The sequence below is a fragment of the Asparagus officinalis genome, chromosome 8 (genome assembly GCF_001876935.1).
Source record: "Asparagus officinalis chromosome 8, Aspof.V1, whole genome shotgun sequence".
Classification (NCBI taxonomy): domain Eukaryota; kingdom Viridiplantae; phylum Streptophyta; class Magnoliopsida; order Asparagales; family Asparagaceae; genus Asparagus; species Asparagus officinalis.
In genome coordinates, this window is record NC_033801.1 from 9,236,005 (window position 1) to 9,246,874 (window position 10,870).

General features: G+C 37.0%; 2 protein-coding genes across 18 annotated transcripts in view; both read right to left on the reverse strand.

Moving 5' to 3' along the window:
- The window catches only part of LOC109820814, an 8,793-nt gene extending 6,193 nt beyond the window's left edge, over nucleotides 1-2,600 (reverse strand). The window contains exons 1-3 of the mRNA XM_020387010.1: nucleotides 2,514-2,600; nucleotides 1,030-1,349; nucleotides 803-961 (exon numbers count right to left, since the gene is read on the reverse strand). Coding sequence (XP_020242599.1) covers nucleotides 803-961; nucleotides 1,030-1,349; nucleotides 2,514-2,600 — 566 coding nt within the window. The remainder of the gene's footprint in view (nucleotides 1-802; nucleotides 962-1,029; nucleotides 1,350-2,513) is intronic.
- The window catches only part of LOC109851255, a 23,190-nt gene continuing 15,016 nt past the window's right edge, over nucleotides 2,697-10,870 (reverse strand). For 12 of the 17 annotated variants that reach the window (XM_020421308.1, XM_020421299.1, XM_020421307.1 and 9 more), the window contains 3 exons: nucleotides 7,265-7,369; nucleotides 6,985-7,141; nucleotides 5,439-5,948 (listed from right to left, as the gene is read on the reverse strand). In XM_020421308.1, coding sequence (XP_020276897.1) covers nucleotides 5,719-5,948; nucleotides 6,985-7,141; nucleotides 7,265-7,369 — 492 coding nt within the window. In that variant the 3' untranslated portion in view covers nucleotides 5,439-5,718. Of the gene's footprint in view, nucleotides 3,288-5,438; nucleotides 5,949-6,984; nucleotides 7,142-7,264; nucleotides 7,370-7,643; nucleotides 10,098-10,870 lie in introns of those variants that run through there. The other 5 variants (XR_002249734.1, XR_002249735.1, XM_020421297.1 and 2 more) reach the window with 4 other exon arrangements.

Sequence of the window (10,870 nt, forward strand, 5' to 3'; positions counted from 1 at the left end):
CTCCGCCCGTAGAAAGCGGAGCTGCTGCTGCTTCTCCTCCACCAGTAGGGTCGTCGGAACACGCCAAGGCAGTAGCCTCGATGCCGGCAACATTATCGTCATCGTCTTCTGTGGCAAGATTTTTGCGGAGAGATTTCGGGGGCGAGGTTGGGGTTTTAAGGCGCAAAGTGGGACCCCCTGCTGGGCATGGCGTGCCAACGTTTGGTGTAGGGGTGTGCAAACAGTCGGTTGGTTCGGTTTTTATCAAATTTTGAACAACCGAACCAAACCACCCATTATTCAAAACCGAACCGAACTGTTGCAAGTCGGTTCGGTGCGGTTTGGTTCTAATCAAAATGTAATCTAAATTCAAGAATAGGTTTGTGACAAACATCAAACTTCATCAGCATTACTTTACACATTTATGAATACAAGGATTTTTGAACCACAGTCGCAAGGCTAAAGACCTAATGAAACATCTTTTGCAACAAGGTGACTCACCCAGAATGCATAAAAGTAAAAAATTTGACATTTTGAACTGGCAATAAAGAGGTTTAAGTCCAAATTAAGCATTAGGTAAATGCTTCTGTCAGATAGGTATTCCCATTAACTTAATAAGCAGAACGCATCAAGCTATATCTTTAGCATTCAACTCCAAATAGGCTATAGGCCAACATGAGACAGTCTCATAGAGATGGGTGATGCATTGAGAGAAAGAGAATTAAATAAAAGCAATAAATAGTTTAAATTGGGAAATAATGTTACGATTTTAGATATTGAAGACACTTAGAGGACTTGGTATAGCACCGTCACTTCTAGTTACCTTGCAGTCAACAGAGATACAACTGCCAGTTTCTTTTCCAGTTTCGTGATCTTCATCACTCGAAAAAACTTGACTCTGAAAAGTGCCTGAGAGTATTTGGGGAGTGCGATCTGTTCCGTGTTCCTCAATGGCATGCTCGTCGTTTCCTTCTTGAGGATACTGCACAGCATTTCGAAAGTAAGGATCAATACCATCTACAGGCTTACCCAAATAGAAACAATTATTACCCGTGTTCATCGGAGATCGGGAGACTTGGAGATCGGGAAACGGGACTGAGATTCCGGAGACCTGGAGATCGGGATTCGCACTTGAGATCGGGAGGCTTGGAGAATGGAGGCTTGGATTCGGGACTGAGTTGCGGTCCTTGCGGAAGCGGAACTGCTAGGCGGAGCCGCGGAGGAAGTGGGCTGGCGAGTGGCGGCTGTAGGCTTGGGGAGTTGTTGGAGGCTTGGAGAATGGAGCTAGGGTTTAGGTTCCCTTTGAGGGATTTTACATATGAACGGGTCGGGTACGGGTTACGGGTCAAAATTATAGTGTTAACTGTTAACTGATGCGGTTGGTTCGGGCGGTTCAGGTTGAAAAGTTTTCAGCCTGATCCGAACCGACTTACAAATAAAACCGACCTGAACCGTTAATTTTCGATCGGTTCGGTCGGTTTTTTTGGTTTGGACTGAACCATCCACAGCCCTAGTTTGGTGGTTGTGGGCCCGATGGCTCTATTGTAATTCTTGAATCTTGGTTGTCCGCCATCGATGTCCGCAGGGGCTCGTTCGTAATTTAGACTTCTTGAATAATTTACTTGATGAGATAGTTTTTTTTCTCCTCCACTTTTCTTTTCTTTTTTCCCCCTCCCGGTTGGCAGTTGGCAAGATCCTATTAATAATTTTTGGGACTAATATTAAATTATTAAAATTCTGATGGGCAAATTATGAATAAGTCATATTTAAAACAATAGTTAATTTTTAAAAACCCTCTCAACTATGGGGATTGTCTTAAAAACCCACCCAACTGATTCAAATTGACAAAAACCCCTTCTTATGGGGGTATTATAGATAACATTTCTCAATTTTGGTGCTATTTTAGAACATTTCTCAATTTTGGTGCAATTTTAGAAAAAACATCTCAACTGTAACGTGTCTCAACTGCAATTTTAGAACATTTCTCAATATTTTCTTCGCGGATTCAAAATTTTTCGTGGATTCGGAGATCATTCTTTGTGGCTTCAGAGAACACCCCTTGGTAGATTTTGAGATTATCACTTCCGCGCTACGTTAACTATAGTACAAATAGAATAGTAAGTATAACAGAAAAATAATTGGAGAAAAGATGATACCAAGTTCAAAGAAAGACAATTTTTTCTTAAAAAACATCTTGCCCTCTCAACGTCTGTTATTAAATGCATTATCTATTACCAAATAAAATTAAAATATGTTGCAAGTTATTTACAAAATTAAAAAATATAGGGAAAAATAATTATTTCTATCAAATGTATTTGCACGTACAAGATTTCTAGTGAATATTAATCATGACTTTTATTTGCTGCACATATTTTCTTGGTACTAGAATCCTTGGTTGTGTTTTTATGGTAGCAGAAGGTTTGGACTCTCTCTCTCACCCCCACCCAATATATGGTCTGATTGCTATATTGAATTGAACAAACTAAGGAAAGATTAAATCAATCTATGGAGATGAGCAGCGCGAACAAATTGACGTGTGACTTGCTGGTTGAGATTCTCTCTCGACTGCCCGCCAAATCTCTGTACCGCTTCGCCTGTGTTTCGAAATCTTGGAACTCCATCATCACCAACAACAATGGTTACTACCGCAAGAAGCTACCCTCGCCCCTCTCCGGACTCTTCTATGAGGTGGGCGACGAGTTCGATGAAGACTCGGTGTACGTCAGCACGCCAACCAATCACCTGCAGCAAGAGGATTCTATCGGCTTCGACATCAAATCTGTTCTCGGTTTCTTGCCTCAACATCGCAAATTACTGGTGCGAAGCTCTTGCAACGGCTTGATCTTGTGTTATACTCGGCCTGACATGTGCCTTTACGTATGCAATCCAGCCACCAAGAGACATCACAAGATACCTACTCGCGGTGCTATTCTGATCATCTCCATTAATAAGTGAGAAGAAGAGAAGCGTGACGCTTGTCAGCGATGATATCCCTTTTTTCTTTTCTTTCTGCTGCGACTTGTTAGATTTATATATAGAACGAAGGAATTCGATTTGCTTCTGTACCTACTCGCCATGCTTCTGTACCTACTTGTTAGATTTATATCTGAAGACCTCGAATTATAAAGTTGTGAGCATTGAAAAGTGAAGTTTGAGGGCATAAAGCATTTCCACGCAATTTGGATGATATTCTTTGGTCTCACACAAGTCATTAGATTAATATATTGAAATAATTATTGCAATGCTTTGGTAGACATATCAGGCTCAAACTGTAACGCATGGGAGTTAAGGAATCACATCGTGTTGACCTGTGGAAAAATAAATACAATATTATTACGTAAAATAAGCAAGTTACCATCAGAAGCTTCACTTCTTAAAAATAAATAAAACTAAAATAAAACAAGTTGTTTCATATATACATGTTGTCACTGGACAGAATGCAATTTATCAAATGATGATACAGAAAGATTAATGAAGTCTATCCCCACAATTGTGTTTTATTAAATCATCAAATGATGCCAGATAATTTTTTTAAGAGAGAGTGCGAGACCAAAACTCCCCAGCGTTTCATTAAATAAGACAGTAATGAAACAAGATTGAAAAGTTAAAAACTTAGTTTCGAGTACTTTTTTATGTATGATACCGATTAGCAGTAATGAAACAAGATTGAAAAGTTAAAAACTTAGTTTCGAGTACTTTTTTATGTATGATACCGATTAGATTGAAAAAAAATACAAGAGGGGTATAAAAACTTAGTTTCGAGTACTTTTTTATGTATGATACCGATTAGATTGAAAAAAAATACAAGAGGGGTACATGATACGCTAGGCTATTCCTAGCAAAATGATGATGCGGAATAATTGAGAAAGATGACATCCACGAATAAATGAGCATCACTATGAGATGAGAAATTGTGAAATATAACTCACAATTTTCTAAAAAATACAATAAGAAATGAGTAAGAAGAAATTAATGACAAGCTTCAACTAATAAAACCAGGGATAATACTAAACATAGATAGAGGCAGAAAAAAGGATAATACTAGTCATAAAATTAGCAATAGAGGAGATTGCTAACAACAGAGTTTAATCAAAATGAAAGCTAGTTATAAAGATGCCAATATTCTGAATCAAGGCTCAGCCTTTGTTCCGCTCACTTGATCACCAACAGGCTTCGTTTGCATTCTCAGGTTTCAGATCATATAGCAAGCTCCTAATATTTTCAATTGTTTGTAGAGCCTAATTTACATGGAGTATACAAAGTAATGGGATCTAGAATTGGATCCCTATAGCCACCTCTACTGAAATAAAGATTGGGGCATGGGAGTTTGCCTGTAATCTCTATTGATTATTAGTAGAATCATGACCTAATTATACGTATTACACCAAGAAAATGGACATATGTAATAACATTGATTGCTAAACAGCCTAAACCTCATTAAATTCGTGTGTTTCTATAGTTGTTTTCTCTTAATTTCCTTCTTTCATCGATGTGTGGTTCGGTTTTCCATCGTGTTGCTAACACTAACCACCACCGGCGCACTAACAATGGCTAGCGTGCCATGGCATAAAAATAACTTTAATTCATAATTCGAGAACCCTTGCCATATTATTATATGATACAAACACTTTGATGCATATCGGAACAGTTAAACATATTACACAAGCAAACTTTTCAACATCACACAGCCCCTGGCAAAGCCACATTAATCTTGGCTTCCACATAATTGTATAATGAAATGTAATATGTCCTCTGTATTTCATCTCAATTCAACTACTGCCTTAACTGATATGAACATCAATGCAGTCATCTGTTGAATGCTGGCATGAAATATACAGCCAACACTTTTATCAAATTAAATAACGATATATCCTTTTTAGTGAAGGATGCCAGTATCTCCTTCGACTTAAGGGACCTTGAAAGCTTCAAAGCATCAGCAAAATTCTTCAGCTTGAGCTTCTCAGGGGCATTAACATCTTCACAATCAAGATTTGTGACTAAAATCAATCAAGTAATCCTCAGAGATCATTCTCATGTGCCCCCGAGAAGTCCCAACATCACGGAGCCAAATTCTCTTCAACTTCTATCTCGATGTTCATCATTCTTTGCACATCCGAAGATGGGCTTGAAGAGATACTCTCAAATGAATTCCTTCTTGTGTTCATGTCTTCAAAGAAACAATAATATACAGATGCACTTCTCATATAATATTCACAAATTGGAATGACTCTGTTTCTATTGTCGTTATTTCCATGTACAAGCTTTGATGTCCTCAAACTGCTATTCTATGTTGATGAGGAGGCAGCAATTGAAGCAACACTGTGCTCTTCACTCAATGTTTGTAAAGAAAACGAGTCAAAATCAAAGAGACTAATCTTATCATTACACCACAAAGGTTCTTACACGATACTAAACCAACCAAAAAGTAAACCCTTACACAACTAGTTCAAGAAACACAGTGAACAAGCTCTCATTAATGCTATATACAACACAGTAATCATGCAACCCCAAAGTTCTTCATCAACAAACAATGATTCTTATACAATCAATGGTAGTAAACAATGAATAGTCAGAAACTAACTCTGTATAGTAAAAAGTAATTGTACCATAATTATGTACAATGAATAGTCAAGAACTAACTCTGTACAAATGACTAGTTGCAAACTCACTCATGGAACAATCTCATCAACTACTACTCTTTTCTCCTTTTTATGATATATGTAGCACAATGAGAATTTGTTATCCTTTCCGCTCCGTTTGTAGACGGTACTCATGTAAGCCTAAGGTTCTCTGTTGAGAACTTTCCTCCCTCAGCTCATAGGTGTAATCGAATCGAAAGCCATCAGGATTGACATCATTTAATCTCTCCGACCTCTTCCAATAACCTGCATCAGTTATTCGAGTATACCTCTTCGAATCCTGAGGGTAAGAATTGAAAAACAGTGCAGCTGCTGCAACCTGCTGGGTACCTACAGAATTGGGTGTTAAGACTGATAGCTCGAGAGAGACAAAAAGGTGTGAAATAAATAAGACAAACAGTAACCAAGAAATGCAAAATGAAGAAATGCAGACAGTAACTCAAACAGAGTCAAATTATACTACGCTAAGCAAAGATGTATAAATCAAGATGGGGGTAATACATAGGCTTTCAAAAGATAATTTCAAGCACCTCCTAGTCCAGAAATGATAATGCATAGTATCTTATTCAATGCACAGTTTATTCAAACAGAACTAAGGGAAACAACATAAAGAGTTAAAACGATCGAAGCTAAAAGTCTCTTTGTCTAAAGTTGAGAAATTCTCATAATAAAGGCCGCCAAAGAAGAAAATAAGGGAACCAGTTTAGGATGTTCTTATTCATGTCTAGATGTCCAAACATAACTCTGTTTTACTTTGATAAATATGAATATAAATTGGAGGTCAGCACTATAGCACAACGAGCTATAGAAATATTGGTGCATATTTCTATTAGTGGTGCATATCCCAGCTGCTAGAAAAACTAATAAAAGGCAACTATATTCCTAGCTGTCTATTACCAATTACATTCAAAGTTTTACATACATGTCCCGCAATCACATCAGATGTTGGGACAAACTATCAAGAGAGTGTACAATATTCATAGCTGTCTATTACACTAAGTATCAATTACATTGACTAAACCAACTATATGGAGTTGGATTCTACTACAGAGAGAAAGAGGAAGAAGTAAAAGAAAGAGTCAGTTCTACGCATGTACCAATAGGAACAAATTCTCTTTCCCAGATTATGCTACTCTTTGTTCCGTTGAGAACTTCAGAATTTTTTTTGAAGAGATCAGGTCTAATAACATGGTCATAGTTGTTGAAAATGGTCTTATGACATGGTAACTAATTGTAGTGATTAGTAATGAAGAAGTTATTTGCATATACAATTTAGTTGAACTCGAGCTGATATATGCGAGCTAGTCTCCATTAAAAAAACCAAATAAAACCCATGAAAATTTCATAGGCCATGAGAAAGGATTACCAGGATTTAGAAGTAGTTTAGCAGGACTTTTCAGGAAGATAAAATCCCAGTCTGGGAGGTTCCCTTCACCAATCATTCCCACAACATCTTTCAGAAAACCCAGTCTTTCCTCATCGTGAAGTGAGCCATGCTTCACCTCACTCATCCAACATGGTATCTGAAAAAATTACAAATTCATTTAGTTTTTGAGACATCCTATTATTTGCTTGAATTTTATCACCATTAAAATATTTATCATAACAATATTCAAAAAACAAAAAAAAATCTAGAAAAAACATACATCTATTAGGACATCCACTGCAATCTGATTAAATTCTCCCACTAATTCAGGATCCTCTCCTTCTTGTCCACTTAAGTCAGCCCCCTCAAAATTCTCAAAGTATTCCTGTAATAAATTGGATGTCATAAAATCTACATCAATATAAATTTGGGTTATTCTCACTTATGTACCCTAAAGTTATGATCTTTAGCTTTGATATCCAAAAGTTTTTTTGACACTTGGAGCCCCTTTTTTCTTAATGTCGTAATGTTAAGAGGGGCATCAATGTGTCAAGAAAAAAAACTTGAGGTACAAAGTTTTAGGGTATAATGCAAATAACTCTTCACGTTGATATACATGTAGGAAGAAAAAGGAATTCTATAGATAAAATAAATAATACCATTGACTCTCCGAGGTTGAATTCATTTTCAATGTCAAACATAGATTTATCAAGCTCTTTCCAGTCTTTATTAAACTCATCCCAGCCGTCTCCTACCCAGTTATGTCCTTCCCCCAGTGGGTGAGTCGTCTAGGAAAAAAGTATGGTTAAACTCTAAATTCATATAGTTACCTCTAGCAAAAGAATAAAGAACCAAAATAAAAAACAATCCAAAAGATAGGAATAATTGTTTCCTAACTCAATAACAACTATTGTACATATATCGACAGTAGTCACATATGTTTTTGTCACACTTGTCTTTAACCAGTAATCTAAATTCTAACTTATGATGAATGTTCTATGTCAGAGACTTATTATTAGCTTCTATGTCTTAAATGCTTACCTAAACATTAATACTCAACTTAAATATGATTTAGTCTTCAGAAGGCTCCTTACTATAATATTGAAAAAAAAACTAACTGAAAAAGACTTTTGCTGTTCTGCACAAATTACTGTAGAATGGTGGCTTGTTTGTCATATTTACAAAGGAATTGGTCACTCAAACTTTGTCATCAGGAATACAAAGTTGAGATTTTTTTAATTGGAAAGTCTGAGCTAGATGTCCAAGATCTCCAAAATTTTGGTTTCCTATGCCTGAAGGTGGGTATGATCCCTATTAAGATCTTGGAGGATGTCTCAATGGCATTCAGAGAATTGGATTGGAGTTATTGACTCCATGTTTTTCTTGTGCCAAATTTAAGGAGGATGCAAATGTTCATTGGTTGGAATTATGAAAATATTTGCCAGTCATGTCCTGTTTTTGGTGATTTTAATGTCACCTAAATGATCTTGAGAGGAGTGGTAGATCTTGATCTTTACGAGAGACTGATTAAACTAGTATATATGTATTTTTAAATTTCATAAGATCTTAACATTCCAAAATGAAGGAAACAAGAACATGTTTTGAAAGCAATATAGGACCTAAGCTAGATTAATGGAGATTGCAAATGTGTTACATAAAAGATTCCTACTTCATAGTAATTCACATATTATATCTTGCATAGATGGTGTTGAGGAACACATTAAAGATTACTACTTCATAGTAATTCACAAATTATATCTTGCATAGATGGTATTAAGGTTTGCAATCTCTATTAATCTAGCTTTAGATCCTATATTGCTTTCAAAACATGTTCTTGTTTTCTTCATTTTGGAATGTTCAGACCTTATGAAATTTAAAAATACATATATATTAGTTTAATCAGTCTCTCGTAAAGATTAAGATCTACCACTCCTCTCAAGATCAATTAGGTGACATTAAAATCACCAAAAACACCAGGACATTGGCAAATATTTCTGGTTCTGCGTAATTCCAACCAATGAACATTTGCATCCTCCTTAAATTTGACACAAGAAAAACATGGAGTCAATAACTCCAATCCAATTCCCTGAACGTCATTGAGACATCCTCCAAGATCTCAATAGGGGTCATACCCACCTTCAGACATAGGAAGCCAAAATTTTGGAGATCTTGGACATCTAGCTCAGACTTTCCAATTGAAAAATCTCAACTTTGTATTCCTGATGACAAAGTTTGAGTGACCAATTCCTTTGCAATATGACAAACTAGCCACCATTCTACAGTAATTTGTGCAGAACAGCAGAAGTCTTTTCAGTTAGTTTTATTTTTATTTTTTTGCAATATCACAATAAGGAGCCTTCTGAAGACTAAATCATATTTAAGTTGAGTATTAATGTTCAAGTAAGCATTTAAGACATAGAAACTAATAATAAGTCTCTGACATAGAACATTCATCATAAGTTAGAATTTAGATTACAGTTTAAAGACAAGTATGACAAAAAGCATATGTGACTACTGTCGATATATGTACGGTAGTTGTTATTGAGTTAGAAAACAATTATTTCTACCTTTCGGATTATTTTTTATTTTGGTTCTTTATTCTTTTGTTGGAGGTGACTATATGAATTTAGAGTTTAACCATATTTTTTCCTAAGTGACTCACCTACTTGGCGAAGGACATAACTGGGTAGGAGACAGCTGTGATGAATTTAATAAAGACTGGAAAGAGCTTGATAAATCTGTGTTTGACATTGAAAATGAATTCAACCTCAGAGAGGCAATGGTATTATTTATTTTATCTATAACATTCCTTTTTCTTCCTACATGTATATCAACGTGAAGAGTTATTTGCATTATACCCTAAAACTTTGTACCCCAAGTTTTTTTTTCCTAACACATTGATGCCCCTCTTAACATTACGACATTAAGAAAAAAAGGGCTCCAAGTGTCAAAAAAACTTTTGGATATCAAAGCTAAAGGTCATAACTTTAGGGTACATAAGTGAGAATAACCCAAATTTATATTGATGTAGATTTTATGACATCCAATTTATTGCAGGAATGTAGGCTGTCTAAAAATCACAATAGATAGCTTATCCCCCATCAAACACCGATGATGGAAGTTACAATCTGACGACTTCCAGAAGACTACAATTTGAAGACTTTCACGTAGATCACTGAAGGTTACAATCTGACGACCTTCACGACAACTGATGAAAGCTCTAATCAACGGCCTTCACAATCAACATCGGGAGTTACAATCTGACGACTCTCATATTCTCAAGGAGCCAAGACGAAGATTACAAGACAATGATCTTTGCAACGCTATGACAAAAGAGATTACTTGAGGTCCTCCCCGTGTTTCAACATCAAAACGCCAGGGTCGAACCCCGCGTTTCAACATCAAAACGCCAAGGTCGAACCCCGCGTTTCAACATCAAAACGCCAAGGTCGAACACCGCGTTACAACATCAAAACGCCAGGGTCGAACCCCGCGTTTCAACATCAAAACGCCAAGGTCGAACCCCGCGTCACAACATCAAAACGCCAGGGTCGAACCCCGCGTTTCAACATCAAAACGCCAAGGTCGAACCCCGCGTTACAACATCAAAACGCCAGGGTCGAACCTCGCGTTTCAACATCAAAACGCCAAGGTCGCACCCCGCGTTACAATATCAAAACGCCAGGGTCGAACCCCGCGTTTAAACATCAAAACGCCAAGGTCGAACCCCGCGTTACAATATCGAAACGCCAAGGTCGAACCCCGTGTTACAACATCAAAACGCCAGGGTCGAACCCCGCGTTTCAACATCAAAACGCCAAGGTCGAACCCCGCGTTACAACATCAAAACGCCAGGGTCGAACCCCGCGTTTCAACATCAAAACGC